Source organism: Bubalus bubalis, chromosome 3 (assembly GCF_019923935.1).
Source record: "Bubalus bubalis isolate 160015118507 breed Murrah chromosome 3, NDDB_SH_1, whole genome shotgun sequence".
Classification (NCBI taxonomy): domain Eukaryota; kingdom Metazoa; phylum Chordata; class Mammalia; order Artiodactyla; family Bovidae; genus Bubalus; species Bubalus bubalis.
In genome coordinates, this window is record NC_059159.1 from 47,413,852 (window position 1) to 47,432,085 (window position 18,234).

At 47.7% G+C, this 18,234-nt stretch overlaps 1 protein-coding gene and 1 long non-coding RNA gene across 3 annotated transcripts; one reads left to right on the plus strand and one right to left on the minus strand.

Moving 5' to 3' along the window:
• The first annotated feature begins 4,313 nt into the window (after positions 1 to 4,313).
• Positions 4,314 to 7,450, plus strand: LOC123465579. The gene is made up of 2 exons (XR_006640820.1): positions 4,314 to 4,491; positions 6,511 to 7,450. It is a non-coding gene; the product is annotated as an uncharacterized LOC123465579 (long non-coding RNA).
• Positions 7,451 to 10,995: 3,545 nt separating this feature from the next.
• Positions 10,996 to 14,541, minus strand: CCL1 (C-C motif chemokine ligand 1). Of its 2 annotated transcripts, XM_044939543.2 has the most exons (4): positions 14,400 to 14,541; positions 14,161 to 14,314; positions 12,927 to 13,041; positions 10,996 to 11,538 (listed from the first exon to the last, which is right to left on the minus strand). In XM_044939543.2, the coding sequence occupies exons 2-4, from the start codon at positions 14,234 to 14,236 to the stop codon at positions 11,448 to 11,450; spliced, it is 282 nt and encodes a 93-aa protein (XP_044795478.1). In that variant the 5' UTR covers positions 14,237 to 14,314; positions 14,400 to 14,541; the 3' UTR covers positions 10,996 to 11,447. The 2 variants fall into 2 exon arrangements, with proteins under 2 accessions (XP_044795478.1, XP_006080523.2); XM_006080461.4 differs by lacking the exon at positions 14,400 to 14,541 and having other exon boundaries at positions 14,161 to 14,371.
• Positions 14,542 to 18,234: the final 3,693 nt, after the last annotated feature.

Below are 18,234 nucleotides of genomic sequence, written 5' to 3' on the forward strand. Positions count from 1 at the left end.
ACTCCACGTTCAAGGTCAGGATGGGTGGTGGTGAGGAGATACCCCTCGTCCAAGGTAACAGAAACCCAAGTGAGACAGTAGGTGTTGTGAGAGGGCATCAGAGGGCAGGCACACTGAGACCATAGTCACAGTAGTTTTCTGATCACACGGACCACAGCCTTGTCTAACTCAATGAAACTAAGCCATGCCCTGAGGGGCCACCCAAGATGGGCAGGTCATGGTGGAGAGATCTGACAGAATGTGGTCCACTGGAGAAGGGAATTGCAAACCACTTCAGTATTCTTGCCTTGAGAACCCCATGAACAATATGAAAAGGCAAAATCATAGGATACTGAAAGAGGAACTCCCCAGGTTCCTCTGCTACTGGAGATCAGTGGAGAAATGACTCCAGAAAGAATGAAGGGATGGAGCCAAAGCAAAAACAATACCCAGCTGTGGATGTGACTGGTGATAGAAGCAAGGTCTGATGCTGTAAAGAGCAATATTGCATAGGAACCTGGAATGTTAGGTCCATGAATCAAGGCAAATTGGAAGTGGTCAAATAGGAGATGGCAAGAATGAACGTCGACATTCTAGGAATCAGCGAACTAAAATGGACTGGAATGGGTGAATTTAACTCAGATGACCATTATATCTACTACTGTGGGCAGGAATCCCTTAGAAGAAATGGAGCAATCATCATGGTCAACAAAAGAGTTCAAAATGCAGCACTTGGATGCAATCTCAAAAACAACAGAATGATCTCTGTTCGCTTCCAAGGCAAATCCCTCATTATCACGGTAATCCAAGCCTATGCCCCAACCAGTAACGCTGAAGAAGCTGAAGTTTAATGGTTCTATGAAGACCTACAAGACCTTTTAGAACTAACACCCCAAAAAGATGTCTTTTTCATTATAGGGGACTGGAATGCAAAAGTAGGAAGTCTAGAAACAGCTGGAGTAACAGGCAAATTTGGCCTTGGAGTACGGAATGAAGCAGGGCAAAGGCTAATAGAGTTTTGCCAAGAGAACGCACTGGTCATAGCAAACACTCTCTTCCAACAACACAAGAGAAGACTCCACATGGACATCACCAGATGGTCAACACCAAAATCACTAATCATTAGAGAAATGCTAATCAAAGCTACAATGAGGTATCAACTCACACTGGTCAGAATGGCCACCATTAAAAAGTCTACAAATAACAAATACTGAAGAGGGTATGGAGAAAAGGGAGCCCTCCTTACACTGTTGGGGGATATGTAAATTATACGGCCACTATGGTGAACACTATGGAGGTTCCTTAAAGAAATAAAAATAGAGTTGCCATATGATCCAGCAATCCCACTCCTGGTCATGTAGCTGGAATAAACCCCAATTTGAAAAGATACATGCACCCCAATGTTCATAGCAGTGCTATTTTCAGTAGCCAAGACATGGAAGAAACTTAAATGGCCATCGACAGATGTGGCAAGTATACACACACACACACACACACACACACACATATATATACACACACAATGGAATATCACTCAGCCATAAAAAAGAATAAAACAATGCCATTTGTAGCAACATGGGTGTGCCTAGAGATTGTCATACTAAATGCAATGATTCAGAAAGAGAAAAACAAATACCATATGCTATCACATATGTGGAATCGACAATATGGTACAGATGAACTTACAGAATAGAAACAGAATCACGGACACAGAAAACAAGCTTATTGTTACAAAAAGGGAAAAGATATGGGGAGAGATAAGTGTGAAATTAGTAGATAAAAATTACTAGTAAATTAGTAGTGAAATTAGTAGTGCTATATACAAAATAAATAAGCACAAGCTCCTGCTATATAGTACAAGGAACTATAGTCCATATCATGAAATACACCATAATGGGAAAGAATATAAAAATAATTACATATTCTTTTTCATATTATATGTATTATATATCTGTATAACTGAATTACTTTGCTGTGTACCAGAAACTATACATTATAAATCAACTATACTTTAATGAAAAATTTTAAAAATTTTAAATAAAAATTATTGGCACTGGACTGAGCACTTACCATGCATTCATTATTTATTAGATTCTTGAACCATCACAATGATGTAATAATTAACAACCAGTTCTTCTTAGAGGCTCAGAAAGGTAAACAGCTTGCTCCAAACCACATAACAAGTAAATAGTGAATACAGGATTTAAGCCCCTGTCTGGCTGACCCCAGACCCCAGGTTCCTAAACGTATTCTCTTATAAGATAATAGGTCCTGAAACAGAGGGAAGGACAGACAGGAGTCCCTGCTGGAAGGGTATGAAAGTCCCTGCAGTCGCTCAATTTGGAGGAAAGTTTGGGGGCAGGGCATGTGGAGCGCTACATTGTAAGAGGACATTAACATACAAGACTAAGTTTGTCAAATCCATTGGTATGAATGTGCTTGTGCAGAATTCACAATTCAGTGCATTAGCACAAGTAGTTGGGAGTGATGACTGTTTAGCCAGATTGGCTGATTGGAATCTAGACTTCAAAAGAAGCCTGCAGTTGATGAAGTTGAAACACCAGAACTCCCTGGGACATTAGGAAGGTGTCCAAAGGCTCCGGGAAGTGGAGCTATTGAAAAGTATCTATTATGTGCAAGCTACCCAGCCGTCCCTAACTGCACTCCATGAGAAGGCCAGAGGACACTTCCTCTGTTGTTGTTCAGTCGCTCAGTCATGTCTGACTCTTTGCAACCCGATGGATTGCAGCACACCAGGCTTCCCTGTCCTTCACCATCTCCCGGGGTTTGCTCAGTTTCACGTCCATTGAGTCAGTGAGGCCATCCGACCATCTCATCCTCTGCCGCCCCCTTCTCCTTTTGCCTTCACTCTTTCCCAGCATCAGGGTCTTTTCCAGTGAGTCGGCTTTTCACATCAGATGGCCAAAGGATTGGAGCTTCAGCTTCAGCATCAGTCCTTCCCATCAATATTCAGGGTTGATTTCATTTAGGACTGACTGCTTTGTTCTTATTGTGGTCCACAGGACTCTCAAGAGTCTTCTCCAGCACCACAATTCAAAAGCATCAATCCTTTGGCACTCAGTCTTCTTTATGGCCCAACTCTCACATCCCTACATGACTACTGGAAAAACCATAGCTTTGACTACATGGATTAAGAGATGCCTTGATGGGGCCATGAGAGAAGGGCAGTGTCCTTAAGAGCCCTCTAGTATCTATTTTCTGTAGATCAGGGATGCCCACGGGATATGCTGTAGTCGCCTGGTTCTTGAATTTTAGTGCCCATTAAGAATCACCTGGAGGGCTTGATACAACTCAATCTGCCATCCTACTATTGGAGATAATTTAAGTAATCATGATGCCAGCAGATGCCATTATTATACTCCTAAAATATATGAGCAACCCAGTTCCAGAATCCTATTTGGAAGTTCTGTTGCCAGGAGCCACTTCTGGTACCCAAAACTATGTCAGTCAGGGATAAGTGAATGACACTGATGTTGGAATGATTTGAGGAGAGTTTAATAATAAAAATGCAATTGAATGTTTGGCTGAGTGTGGTGAAACCATAAGGCTGCTTGGTTCTTTGAGGCTAGTAACAGCACGGTGACCACCGCTGGACCCAAAGGCGCAAGGACAATGTAGCTCCCCCGAACATGGATGAAGAGAGTGGAGAGGGTCACCTGGAGAGAAAGGGAAAACCATTGATCGAGGGCTGCATCCAGGGAGAGGTACAGGAAGGCGTCAGAGAAATCAGTTCTTCACCCTAACGACTCCCTCTCGCCAACACCCTGAAGGGCTCTCATGTCCAAACCCAATCTGAAGCCAGGAGACCTGCAAGCTCTTTGATGCGATCCACACAGGCTGACTTTCTGGGCCAGAGAAGAGGATGGAATATTAGAAATGGAATGTGTGTCTGCCGGGACAAGCTTGCCATCTTTTCTCACGTAATTCCTGACAAGCTTTTATGTCCAAGACTCACAAAATGAGTTGAAGAGCGCACACGTTTGATATTCTCTGGAAGCAATTGTGTAAGATTGGAATCAGTAACTCTTGGAATGCTTGGAGAAAGAGTTGTTAAAGCTTTCCAAGACTGGAGGATGTTTTGTGGAAAATTTTCCATTACTCAACTTTTTAAATAGTTTAAGAATTAAACATTTTTTTCTTGCAATCTGGTAAGTCAGATTTTAAGAAATCCATCCACTTCATCGAAACTAAAGTTATTGGCAGAAGGTTCTTATTTTCCTCCTGGGATCTGTGGATTCTGGAGGGACCGCCCCTACTGGTGCGGTTGTTTTTTCCTTTTCTCCTGATCAGCCTCAGGAGAGTTTCAGCTTCATCATAGGCTTGTCAAAGAACCACCTTCCTCTGCTAATCTTAGCTCTTTGTTTCATTTCCTTTCACTAATCTTGGCTGTTTGTTTCATTTCCTTTAACCTCACTGGGCTTGTTTTGCTAGAGTAGAAAGACTCGCAAGAACGGAGGTTGGACGGGAGACTGTTCCGAGCAGGTACAAAAGGTAAGCAAAATCTGGGAGCCAGGAGTGAGCGTGGGGATAGAAATATCCAGGCCAAGAGACTTGCTAGGTTTTCCATTAGAGTCCAAGCTCTTCCCTCCTTGCCACCGTGCCTTTTGGAACTCCCTACCCGCTCACCCACCTCCCAAATTCCTAGCTCAGACTCCTTGCAGGAGGGAGCTAAGTTCAAGAGCAAGGGGCCAACATCTTTGCTCTGTTCCCCATCCTCTCCCATCAACAAACCTTCCTGAAAACAAGGGACCTAGACAAATCAGTGGTTTTCAAACCATATCCCTTTAGGTCTGAGCAGGAGAAGGGAGCACCTATATGTGATGGGAGGAGCCCAGTCACCAGACCCCAGCTTTAGTTTTTCTCCAGTATGAGACTTCCTCCTCCAGGGGATCTTCCCAACCCAGGGATCGAATCCACATCTCCTGCTGGCAACCCACTCTAGTACTCTTGCCTGGAAAATCCCACGGACAGAGGATTCTGGCGGGCTATAGTCCATGGGGTCGCAAAGAGTCGGATATGACTGAGCAACTGAGCACGCCCAAGAGACTTCTAACCTTGGAAAAAGACATCAGCAACATGAAACTCTTGGTGATTATATGTAAACTTACAGCTGTTTCTCCCAGCCTCACCCCTTACTCCCCATGACACTTTGGGCAAGTTATTTAAGCTCTCTGCTCCTCAGTGTCTGCATCTATAAATGGTACTTACCTTGTCAGGACTAAATACGTAATAGGGGAAAGTCCCTAGCACCAGAGGTATTTTCTATGGTTTCCCATTTCATTTGGAGACAGCAGCTCCTAGGGTTACTTCCTAGGGCGATTGCCAGCACATACGTGTTCCATCTTCCTTTCTGCGGTCTGAGCAGCTAAGGGGGAAACAGTGCCTACCCGGCTACATTTTTCACAACTTCCATCTTGCATTTCCTGGAAAACAATTTGGCAGCTCAGTTTCTAGCTTAGCAGACTCAAGACCCTTTCCATCTTGACTTGACCATGACCCCAGCCAGGCAAACATCCCTCTGCAATCCCTGCTACTCCATCCTCTCTGCTACCTACACAGACAGGCAGGACAGCCAGAGCTACCGCGGGGCTGAGACAAAATCAGACAAAATCAGAAACCAGTAGCTTTCAGGGTGACGTTGGCATCCGCCCCTTCCCATAGGAAGGTCTCCACAGCATCTCTGGGTCTGCAGCTCCCAGCAGATGCCTTCAGCACCCAGGTGCTGACTCAGCCAGGTCAGCTCAATCTCTCTTCCCTCTTCCCTTCCTCTCTCACTCTCAGTTTCTTGTCTTCTAGGAAAGCCTAAGACAAAGCCCTTCACTTCCCACCCTATCAGAGCACCAGGGACCCTCAAGGTTTCAACTTCTAATTCTGGAGACAGAAGCGAGAGCCCATGCTGGGGACAGCAGGCATCCTGCCTGCCCCGTCCCACCTCCAGGCCATGGCAGAGCCAGAATAAAGCCTACACTGCCCACTCCAAATCCAAGGCCTGTTCTTTGATGCCAGCTAATCTTCCCAAGGGCTTCCCTGGTGGCTCAGATGGTAAAGAATCCACCTGTGAATGTAGGAATGCAGGTAGGATCCATGGGTTGGGAAGAACCCCTGGAGAAGGAAATGGCAACCCACTCAAGTATTCTTGCATGGGAAATCCCATGGACAGAGAAGCTGGGTGGGTTATAGTCCATGGGGTGGCAAAAGAGTCAGACATGACTTGGCACCTAAATACAGTGAATCTTTCCAAACCCTGTAGGTTGGGGTCCATATCCGAGTCCCATCACACTGACCTTCCTGAATCAGCAATGATGTGTCCCCTCCATGCGGATCAACCTCAGAAATCTTGAGGCACGTGTTCCTGGCCTTACCCCGCCTTCAGGGCAGTGGGCAGGAGCACTGGACCTGGGGTGGATGAGACCCACTTCTACCTCTGTGCTCGCCTTCCCATGCCACATTCAAGCTAAGAAAAACCTGGCATCTCCTCCAATGCTTTTTCTTTGTGACTTTTATTTCTAGACATGCTCCATGTCCTGGTCACCTGCTGTTTCCCATTTAACCATAAGAAACAGCAGGTTCCTCTTGGTTAAAGAAACCTCAGAAGATTCCCTCACAGAAGCTGAAGAGCGATCGCATCGCCAGCAGCCAGGGTCCCCGGGAAGCTGTCATGTAAGTAGAAAAATCCTGCTCCCCTCCACTCCCACCTTATCTTACCCCTCCCCCACTCCACATCCCCTTCTCTATTCCCTCAGTCTAAGTTCTGCCTCACCAGACAGACATCAGACAAATTTGAGGCATTACACTCAGGGGATAAGATCCAACCAGACTATGTAATCCAAAACTTCCTATTATTACACCAGGGACAGGCCCAGAGAGGGCTGGTAACATTCCACATCCTGCTCCCTGAATGGGTGTCAGCTCACACTTCTGTGGTTACTGTGGTGGATGCCTGGCCAGCTTCTCCTGGGGGAAGGGCAGTTGGCAAGCACAGTGACCACCTCCAGAGGGTCTCTCCCTACTACTCCGCTCTGACTTCCTGTCCCAGAGAGGACCCCTCCCCTGTAGCAGGTGGGCCTGACAGGTTTTAGCGTCTAAGGAGTCATCCCTGAGATAAAACCCTCCAGCATGTCACCTGACCCTGCCAGCCCACCCTCATCCACAGCTTCAGAACCAACCAGTGCCAACCCAAAGGAGAATTATGTGAAAAGCCTGGGTCAAAAACTCACGCCCAGGACTTCCCTTGTGGTCCAGTGGTTAAGAATCTGCTTTGTGATGCAGGAGACATGGGTTTGATCCCTGGTCCGGGAACTAAGATCCCACATCCACATGCCACAGAGCAACTAACCCCACAGGCCACAATTACTGAGCCTGTGCAATACAATTAGAGAGTCTGTGCACTATGATGAAATATCCCTCATGGGGAAACAAATATCCGATACAGCCAAATAAATAAATATTTTAAATATTTAAATATTCAAATATTAAATGTGTTTTTAAAAAATCACACCCTGAAGACTTGAACTCTTCTGGCCACACTAAGACCAAACCAGAGGATGAGAAATGTTCCCCACCCCCCAGGGCCTCCTGTCCCTACCCTGGACTAATTTGACCTTAATTTTCAAATGGAGTCCTTTTGGTTTCCTGATGCAAATATATACCATGTCTTAAATAATATTTAGTATTGTTTGGATTGTGGCTGGTTGAGGGTTTATTTTGAATATTGGTGACCTCTTTTTTTAAAGTAAGGTCTTAAGCCACTTGATTCCTGTCAGGAGCCCCGACTCCTTCTCCTGTAAGCTATGGGGAGTGGGTCTCCCTCCTGCCTACCTCCCCAGTGGGTAAGTGAACATGCCTAGAGAGCCATGGGTTTGAAGGGCCATTGCAATCTAAGAAGGACAGTGCCTGGTGAGTGTGAGGTATTGCTTAATATATTATTATGGAAAAGCGTGGAAGTGTTAGTCACTCCGTCATGTCCAAATCTTTGCCTCCCCATGAACTGTAGGCTCCTCTGCCCATGAAATTCTCCAGGCAAGAATACTGGAATGGGTAAGCCATTCCCTTCTCCAGGAGATCTTCCTGATCCAGGAATCAAATCCAGGTCTCCTGCATTAGTAGGCAGATTCTTTACTGCCTGAGCCAACAGGGGAAGTTATTATGGAAAGATGTGTACAGTTGTAGGACCACTGACTTTTTTGCAGAAAATACATTTTGTTTAAAACCTCAAATGCAGCGGTTTTCCTGGTGATCCGTTGGCTAAGACTCCATACTCCCAACACAGGGGTCCTGGTTTCGATCACTGCTCAGGGAACCAGATCCCAGATTCCACAGCTAAGCATTTCAGATGCTGCAACTAAAGATCCTGCACATTGCACCTAAGACCCAGTGCAGCCAGATAAATAAATAAATTAAATCTCCAATACAGCAGTAGTGTTTTCTTCAGGGATAACTCCCAACCAGTAGGGGGCGCTTTGAGGCTCCCTACATACAGGTGTAGCCAGACCCTCCCTGACTGTGTGACTTAACTGGACTCATCTGTATGTCACGGAGGGTCTGGCTCACCAGCCCACGATATTCTAGAACAATGGCTCCCGTCCCCAGCACCAGCTTCCAACGGGTCTCCTTGCGCCCCTGCCTCCCGGCTCCGAGTAGTCCTCCACCTGGGAGTAATGCAGTCATTAAGTATACTAGAGTCCCAGGGGGAAATAGATAACACAGCCCTGATTAGTATCGGATTTGATATCTAACGTGGGACTTGGAGAGAATGGGCCTTGGAGGATGGTGTAGCACCGGCAGAGCAGAGACTGTTGTGGAAGAGATGCAGGATGGAAAAGAGGGGAGAGGGCTTGCAGCGAACACCCCTAGATAGTCGGCGTGTGGGATTCAGAAGGGAAAAGCCGCAGACCTTTGGAAAGGAAGGTTGAGACGTGCTTACAGAGGAATTGGAATGTCAAGATGGGAGTTTGGACTCAGCTCTGAAGGCCTTGGAGCAATGGGGAGGGCGGAGGGTGGGAGATGCTAGGAAGAGTAGTCTGGAGCAGGGCCCAAGGGCAGGACAGGGTTGGCTAGAGAGTTTTAGGGGAAGCACATTGACTGAAACCGCCCACCCTGGCCAGGCACCATAGTAAACATTTGCAGTAAGGAACACAAAACTAATAAGCCACCACCAACTGGGAGAGTTCAGATCAGATCAGTCGCTCAGTCGTGTCCGACTCTTTGCGACCCCATGAATCACAGCACGCCAGGCCTCCCTGTCCATCACCAACTCCCGGAGTTCACTCAGACTCACGTCCATCGAGTCAGTTCAGGAAATGTCAAAAAGTGACACCACGTGTCCGACCACCTCCCAGAATCCTTCTCGCTGGCATCCATCTTGGCAGAACCAGGAAGGACTCTGAGTCAGAATCATTGGTTAAAGACAATCCGGAAACTAATCCCATCACCATGAAACCCGAGACTGCGAGCCACGTGGCTGCCTACAAAACCAAACTCTCAAGTGTTGACAGAAAGGAGAATTGCCTTTAATCAGCATGCCAGCAATCTGGGGAGATGGTGGACTCAGGGTACCCCCCAAAACCATCTCGGAGGATTCTGCTCAGCCATGAAAGCTTCTAAAGGGAAACAGGAAAGTCATCTCAATTAATCATTTGGATGGGATGGCAGTCAGAGTCCTCACCATCCCTCATGGTGTGCAATGCTTGTTGACTGCTCATGATCTTTTTTTAGATGCTATCTTTTGACATCTCATCTCGAGATGCCTGAAGGAATGAGAAGAACTGGGGAAGAGATCTGGTTATCTGTTACTTACTCTTTATTTCTACTTCTCTGATCTATGGAAAAAGCAACAAGTTAGGTAACCTATTGTATGATCAAAAGATTTGAAAGGTGTGCTAAGGCTGGAGATGATACAGCATGGGATGCCTGGTTTAAGGATAGTGACAAGACAAAAGTGGCCTCCTGAAGAGAGCTCTTTTCTGCCAAAAGTTGCTTACACTGCTTTCCAGGGTAGAAATCTTTTCCAAGTCCCCATGTGCCAAGTGACTGCCTGGCACAGCATGGCAGAGGGACCCTGTGTCCACTGGACAGGGCCTGGAGAGTTAATTAGCAGGATCTTTCCTGGGGAGGGTCCAGGCATGTGGGTCCATGTCTGATGGAGATGCCAACAGAGGTCATCCAGAGGAGGGAGGTAGTCTCGAGAAGAAACAGGTGAACCCCCAGGGGACAGAGAGGAAGAGGAGGCCCTGTCCCTTTAAAAGGGGCAATCACATGCTCCAACTTGTGTAACCTGTGACTCTAGGGAGACTGGGGAGACTAATGTCAACTACAATGGGCACTTACCAAGAGCATTGCCAACAAATGAACAACAAAGGCATATTCAACAGAGAAGGCAATGGCACCCCACTCCAGTACCCTTGCCTGGAAAATCCCATGGGCGGAGGAGCCTGGTAGGCTGCAGTCCATGGGGTTGCTAAGAGTCGGACACGACTGAGTGACTTCACTTTCACTTTTCACTTTCATGCATTGGAGAAGGAAATGGCAACCCACTCCAGTGTTCTTGCCTGGAGAGTCCCAGGGACGGGGGAGCCTGGTGGGCTGCCAGCTATGGGGTCACACAGAGTCCGACATGACTGAAGCAACTTAGCAGTTAGCAAGCAGTAGGACATGACTTGACCACAGCAGGAACCCTGAGCTCTAAGGCCGGATCCGATCCTGACTTGCAACGTGTCCTCAGGCCTGTAGGTGTTCAATCTCTCCAGCCCTTAGCCACCTCCTCTCTACAGAAGGGCTAGCAACAGGCAGATGGCAGACCCCCTGCATGCCCTCCCCGCCCCACCCCCAACCCCTAGCTAGGGCAGCTGTGACTTTTGGATAACAATAGCCTCCAAACCCTCTGGGCAGGGCAGGGCAGAGGCGGAGAGCATGCAAATGGTGACCCAGCCCCGCAGAGCATCTACATCACAACCCAAATTAACGTTTATTCCCCCAAGACAAAGGCAGTCAGCTGAGTTGTGTTGAGTCATTTATTGGCTTCTATTGACAAGAAGTCAGTTCCACAGTGTCAAGAATTCACCTTGCTGTACAGTGGAAACTACCACAACATTGTAAAGCATCTATACTCCAACAAAAATTAAATAATAATAAAAGAAGTCAGTTCCCCTGACACCAATTCCAACCTGCTTCCCTCCTCTCCACCCCTTGGGCCCAGCCCCTCAATGTCAATCAACTTTGCACCTTGAAATCCCTGTGGGGTCCAAGAGGCACAGAGTGGGTGGGGGACAGAACTTAAAGATTCTAGAATTTAAATATATAAAGTGCGACAACATAGCTTATTAGAACCCAGCAGACCCTTCGGCGTGACCTGGTGAAGATGGGGGAAGAAGGACTGGTGTGAAGTTAGACAAGTGAAGCCACGTGGTGTCCTGAGTCCAGGATGAGAAGGGATCAGCTCACATTTCCTTTCACTGGCAGAGGTTTATCCTCTTTAAATAAGCCTGAACCCATAAATCTTTTTGCAAGACACAAGACTGTAGGCCTCCAGTCAGCTTGAATCTGTGGGCAGAGAATAGAAGAGGGACTGAGTCACCTGAGTCACCCCTGGGTGCCACACACACATCACGCCCCACCCCATGGCCCCCACATCGCTCCTGGGTGCCCCTGAGCTGTTCTCCTGTAAAATGAAGTCTTACATAAGATCTATGATGTGTACACTGGGAGGAACACCCAAGCTTCAGCAGGGGTGGGGTGGGGTGGTAGTTCTTTAAATTGCATTTCCTGGACCCTTTGGTGGATTCAGTGTATCAGGGAAGAGCGAAGGCTGTAGACAACTTGTTAGCATGGAAACAAATCCTCTCCTGAAATATCTCTGAGAGTTCACTTGCTCCATCTTTTCATGTGTCTATATCCATTTGCAACCCTCTAATCATTGCTTTGGAGAAGGCAATGGCACCCCACTCCAGTACTCTTGCCTGGAAAATCCCATGGGCGGAGGAGCCTGGTAGGCTGCAGTCCATGGGGTCGCTAAGAGTCGGACACGACTGAGTGACTTCACTTTCACTTTTCACTTTCATGCATTGGAGAAGGAAATGGCAACCCACTCCAGTGTTCTTGCCTGGAGAATACCAGGGACGGGGGAGCCTGGTGGGCTGCCGTCTATGGGGTCGCACAGAGTTGGACACGACTGAAGCGACTTAGCAGCAATCATTGCTTTGCGGGGATGTGTGTGTGCGCATGTGTTTCTTCTCTGATCTGTCGACCTCCCAAACTTGGCTGTTGTCCAAAACCCATAGATCAGTTCTGCCTTTAATTATCTGCACGACCTTAGACAAATTTCTTTAATTCCCTGAACCTCAGTTTTCATGATGATGAAAATGCGTGCCCCAGGGGAGTTAGCTGACTGAGATAATACACATGAAAGTGTCTCATGTCTCACAGACACTGCGTGTCAAGCGTAAGATACCTCCTTGGAGCTTGGTAAGGACCCTGTGATGCAGCTATTGTGGTTATGCCGCTTCACAGCTCCGGAGTGCCGAGAGCTGCTCAGATAATCAGGTTCAGAAAAGTTACCTGCCCGGAGTCACCCAGGGTTATAGGATGGCAAATCTAGAGACAGGAACTAATTGAGACCTCCCTCACTCGTACCATCACACAGTAGTGCCTGGAGCTTTTAAGCTCTGGGCATAAAACACTAAGATATAATACTTGGCACCTTGGAGCTTTAAGAAACCCATGTCACTGCGGGAGCACAGGTGCTCCCCCTAGAGTTCACTCTTGGCTCTGCACTCAAGGTTATGGCAGGCTCCATGGCGTGGTTAAAAAAAAAAAAAACACCTTAATCTAGTGGAACATCGCCATCTAGCGTCTGCTACTCTAATCCCAGGTGGGCCAGTTTCTGTTCTCTGGAGAAGCAAGTTAGGGACGGAAGAGGATACATTTCTTACATCAGACGGTCGTTGTAGGAGCAGGTGGAGCTGATGTTCTTGTAACACTGGATTTTCTTCGGAGAAATCTTTCCCTTCACTGTTCTGAAACAGCAATTGGAGGATGGCACATGCACTAGAAGAGAAGCACAAGAATGGCTTGCATTTACTTCTCAACCCATTCTGAGTTCCTCTCACCCAGGATGGAGGGGGAAAAAAACGCTTCCGGGACAGGCTCAGGCTTTGGGGCCACATCCAAAGGACCCTAGTGTCTCATCAGCCACCTCGTTCTGTATTCAGGCAGAGTCAGGACACTGGGGTTCAGATCCCAGGCCCCAACAAAACAGCTGTGTAGCTTTGATCAAGATGAGCCTTTCCTCTGAACTCCAGACCTCCCAGCTGTAAAACAAGACTTTTAAAACTGATTTCTAAAGGCTCTTCTAGCTATGACATCCCATCGCTAGTGCATGGTTCTGCCCCCACATTTGGGTTCAAGGGCCCTGGGGCCCTGGTGAGTCTGATTCAACTGCAGTCTGCTATTTGGGGCAGGATTAGAGACTGTGCTAGGAGCTTAAACTCGAAGAAGTGATCAGGAAAGTGCTTCTGGGAACCACCAAGCTTTCCCCCACCCCCAGCCACTCCAGAAGGTCCTCTACCCTGCTCACAGCTCTGACCCCCAAGTTCCACTCTGCCAGTTTGCAACCCCCTCAAAGGACTTGCATTTCAGACCTCCTAGTTTGACTGCTTGCAAAGCCCATGTCATATGTCTGTCGTTAGGTCAGTATTCTCTCACCAGCTTTAGAGGGTAGGCATAATCAAATCCCAATTTACTGATGGCAAAACCAGAGTTTGGGAAGCCAAGTGACTTGCCCAAGGTTAGCCAATCTGTCCTGACCTCAGATTCTGCCTGGTGGAGGCAAGACCCCTATCAGTCCCTCCTCTGGACCTCAGGCCTCCAGCTGGCCTAAATGACCTCACCACTTCATCCATCAGGCTGCGAAGCAGTCTAGACGAAGCAGACCTCCTTTGACTGAAGCGAGCTGCTCAGTGGTCAGTGTGGACTCCAGATTCACGTTTCTTTTGCTGGCCCCCTGCCCCCATCCAAGACCTCCCTTCCTCCTCTTCGGGGAGAATTCTTCCCGAAGGAGTGGAGATGGAGGCAGGGAGCTCAAGGTGAACCTGTTCCCCCACCCTGCAACCCCAGAGTGCCCGTCTGAGTCTCCACCCTCCCCTAAGTGACTCCAGCTAAACTCACTGCTCTTGGCGTCCACATCCTGTAACCACATCCCGGCCAGCAGCAGGCACACCAGTGCGGCGATGATGAGCTTCATCTCGGGTTGTCCTGCTCAGACCTCACTGCAAGGGTCTCAGTGAGTCTGGTGAAGCAAAGAGTTCTCCTCTGGTCTATCCTGCAGGGCCCAGGGCTTTTATCAGAAGACCTGGGTGGGGTTTTCCAACCCCCGGTGCAGAGGTGGGGAAGCCACAGTTACTCACGTCCAGTGACCACGTGGAAAACGCCTTTCTCCAACTCTCCTGGGAGGTGTGAGAGGTATAGGAAAAGTTCCCCAGGCGCAGGTGCAGATAAGGATCTTGAGAGGCCGAGTAGAAGCTGTCCCAGCTGAGTAGGGCCTAGAGAAAATTGAATGAGAGGAAGTGGCCTCTGTCTCCTCTGACCTCATGTCTTTTCATCCATCAATGGAGTCACTGTCCCAGGCACATGACGGAGCAGAAGAGCTCTGCAGCAGCACAGAGGAGACACACTTGGGTTTAAATCCCACATCTGCAAATCAGCGGATGCATAAACTCACCTTAGTCACATGTCTCATGTAAAATGGGAAGAGTAACTCAAGTCTCGCAGGTGTGCGGGAGCATTAAATAAGATCTGCTGGGACGTCCCTGGTGGTCCAGTGGCTAACACTCTGTGCTCCCAATTCCAGGGGCACGGGTTTGATCCCTGATCAGGGAATCTGACCCCTCATGCCACAGCTAAGAGTTTGCACGCCTCAATGAAGATTAAAAATCCCCTGTGCTGCAACTAAGACCCAACAAAGCCAAATAAGTACTAATAAGTAATTTTAAACAATAAGTAAATTAAAAAAATAAGATCTGCTATGTTTTATGTCAAGGGCCTGGCCCAGATAGCTGCAAATTCTATTTTCCCAATCGCAATACTTTTCAACAGCCTGCCCTGTTCTCAGTCCTTGGTTAGCCTCAGGAAAGACAGCTAACAAGAAAATGAAAGTCATTGCCCTTTGACTCACAGATAAGTAAGGAAAAGCCAGTTGGTGCAAGAACAGTAGGGCATGTGCCATGTGGAGGGCGCAGGGGAGGCCTGGGAACTGCCCACAGCAGAGAGGCCTGCCAGAGGAATGTTCTTCAAGCAAAGTCTCCAGCAGGAAGGCTGTTAAGTGGAAAGGGGCCTGTCCATAGAGGAAGGAGCTTGTGTAAACACAGCTAGGCATGAAGGACAGTGAGGAAATGGCCAGAGAGACATGTGACTGCCCAGCGACTGAGTGGCCAGGTCATGAAGACTTGGTGTGCAGTGCAGATGCATGGAATAAGTAGCACATACTAGATGCTCAAGAAAGGTAGCTGGCCCATATCTGTGTATTAAAATCACAAGGTTGATAAGAAGGAACACATTTGAGTCAGTCCTAACGAGGTGGATGAACCTAGAGCCTATTATACAGAGTGAAGTAAGTCAGAAAGAGAAAAACAAATATCGTATACTGACGTATATATATGGAATCTAGAAAGATGGTACTGATGAACCTACTTGCAGAGCAGCAATGGAAACACAGACATAGAGAATAGACTTATGGACACGGGGGTGGGGGTGGGGGGAAAAAGGAAAGGGGGGAATGTACAGAGAGTAACATGAAACATACATTAACATATGTAAAATAGATAGCCAATGGGAATTTGCTGTGTGACTCAGGGAACTCAAACCAGGGCTCTGTAACAACCTGGAGGGGTGGGATGGGGAGGGAGGTGGGGGGGAGGTTCAAGTAGGAGGGGACATGGGTAAACCTATGGCTGATTCATGTCGATGTTTGGTAGAAACCAATACAATACCATAAAGCAATTATCTTTCAATTAAAAATAAATAAATTTTTTAAAAGTCACAAGGCTGGGACTTCTCTGGTGGTCCAATGGTTAAGAAGATCAGGGTTCAATCCTTGATCAGAAAACTAAGATCCCACAGGCTGTGGAGCAACTGAGCCCATGCACCACAACCAACCAGAGAGTCCATAGGCCACAACGAAGATCCTGGGTGTTGCAACTAAGGCCCATTACAGTCAAGTTAATGAACTAATTAATTATTCAAAAAATCACAATGCCAACTTGACAGTTTCCCATGGTCAGTAGGCTGAAGTGCAAACTTGCTGACCTGGCCTTTTGTAACTCAGGGGATGTCTCCATGGATTCCTGTAGTTACAATATTTGCAACTCTCTGCAGGTGTCACATGCTTTCTTATCTCCAGGATTTGCTGCCACTGTAAGCTCCATCCACAGGGCCCTCCTCGTTGTCTCCCTCTGAATTTTCTACCCATTGCAAACACCAGCGTCTCTTTAAAGCCCCTTCTGCCATCCCCAGCCAAGAGTCCTTCAGCTCCCTTTGAAGCCCCTCTGTGCCTGGCTCTTCCACATGAAGGTCTTACATCCTCACAACCCCTCCATTCCATGTGTTCTTCATCCTAACACCTGGGTGAGAGTCCTGGCATGTCAGAGATGAAATTCCCCTTGAAGACCACCTGCAGCAGTGGCTTGAAAAGTATCCTGGGAGAGGAAAAAAAATGCAAAAATACCTTCGCTCCATTTCAGAAGCAGCATCAAAACAAATGTGCCTGTACATGTTGGGGGGCGGGAATGGGAAACTCAAGGTAATTCAGGCACCAGCAGATAAGAATTCAGTAGGGTCTCTTCCTATTACTGATGGGAAAAAATGAGTCTCAGAAGGAAGAAACTGACTTTGCCAAGGTTATACTGAGACCTCACTGCACAGATGGAATGGTGGACCCCGAAGCGTCTGGCCATCTGACCGCCACATGCAGCCACCTCTGAGAACACACTTTCATGAAGGACCACAGCTAACGGTTGCCTTGCTCCATCAGTTCTTTCATTGACCAGCTGCTTCTTGCTACCCAAAAAGTACTTAAAGCAGTTGAAATCTCGAAGACACTGTAGTTGCTCTCCTATTCCCTTTGCCCTCACAGACTGATCCTTTTTTATTCCTTGACTGTCACTTTAGTGGGTCTTAAAGAGGAAGGAGATAAAGGGACATCGTCAGTTGGCCAAAGGTAACCACAGATCCTTTAGACTCACTTGGGACACAGTGAGGAGCCAGGTGGCCACCCAGGAAATTTTTCATTCTCCCCTCCTTCTGGGTTTGCTGCCCAGCCCACTCGAGACAAGGACGGGGCTGCCCCTCCAGCAGTTCACTTCCCCTCCTCCCCCTCATTGTGGCCACCGCAAACCCAGGACAGGAAAAGAGAAGACAGAAAGACTTAGTCACGCCTCCCCCTTTCCCAGCTCCCGCAGCAGTAAGAGGTACCCCCTGAGGTGACTACCACATGGAAATCTAGCATCCCACACGATACCTCCCCCGCCCCAATGCCATCTCTTCTTGCGCAGGCCTGACACAAAGCACAGGCCAAGTAATAACTCAATAAAAAATTCACGGCCTTGAATGAGATGGGTCAGAACTGCATAGATGATGGAGAGATAAGAAATGGTCTGCAGCATCAACACTGAATCAGTTTCTCATGAGAACAACCCTTTTCTTAGTTAGAAGTTTAAAAACTAACTTGTGCCTATAGAAAGGTTTTCTTATTAGTCATCTTTGGTGAAGTGGGGACCAATTTACTGAGGATGGGTAGAGGTCAGACAGAGCTCAAATGGTGTGAGTTCATCTTAAGATCACCTCCTCCCTCCTCCCCAGGTTCTTGCCTAAACCCTGCTGGCCTGGGGGCACTGGAGCCTGGCCCTGCATGCCACCTCTCCAGTTACATTTCAGCCTGATTCTTCGGACCCGGTAGAAACCAATGGTGGGAGGTGTCGTTTGCCTGACATCACACACCTGTGGGAATCCTGGCCTCCCATTGTCCATGTCTAAGGCCAAATTTTCTGAGTTCTCTCATTTAGGGAGGAAGTGTGTTTGGCCTCAGAAGCAACTAGGTCAGATTTCAGCCCCACTCCTTTTTAGCTGTGTGACTTTGGGTAAGTAACTTAACACTTCCGAGCCTTAATTCCTTCCTTCTTCAAATCCACTGCCTAACGGGTCTGGTAAAACTCTTTGTTGTTTTCAAAATAAACTCCCCAACCATAA

What these genes read in the sequence shown, in the direction of transcription:
- CCL1 (XM_044939543.2), bottom strand. Translation starts at nt 14,236, where the DNA reads ATGAAGCTCATCATCGCCGCACTGGTGTGCCTGCTGCTGGCCGGGATG. An exon ending in GGATGTGGACGCCAAGAGCA is followed by an intron (nt 13,042 to 14,160) that starts GTGAGTTTAGCT and finishes CTTCTCTTCTAG; the next exon opens with TGCATGTGCCATCCTCCAAT. An exon ending in TCCTACAACGACCGTCTGAT is followed by an intron (nt 11,539 to 12,926) that starts GTAAGAAATGTA and finishes CTCTGCCCACAG; the next exon opens with ATTCAAGCTGACTGGAGGCC.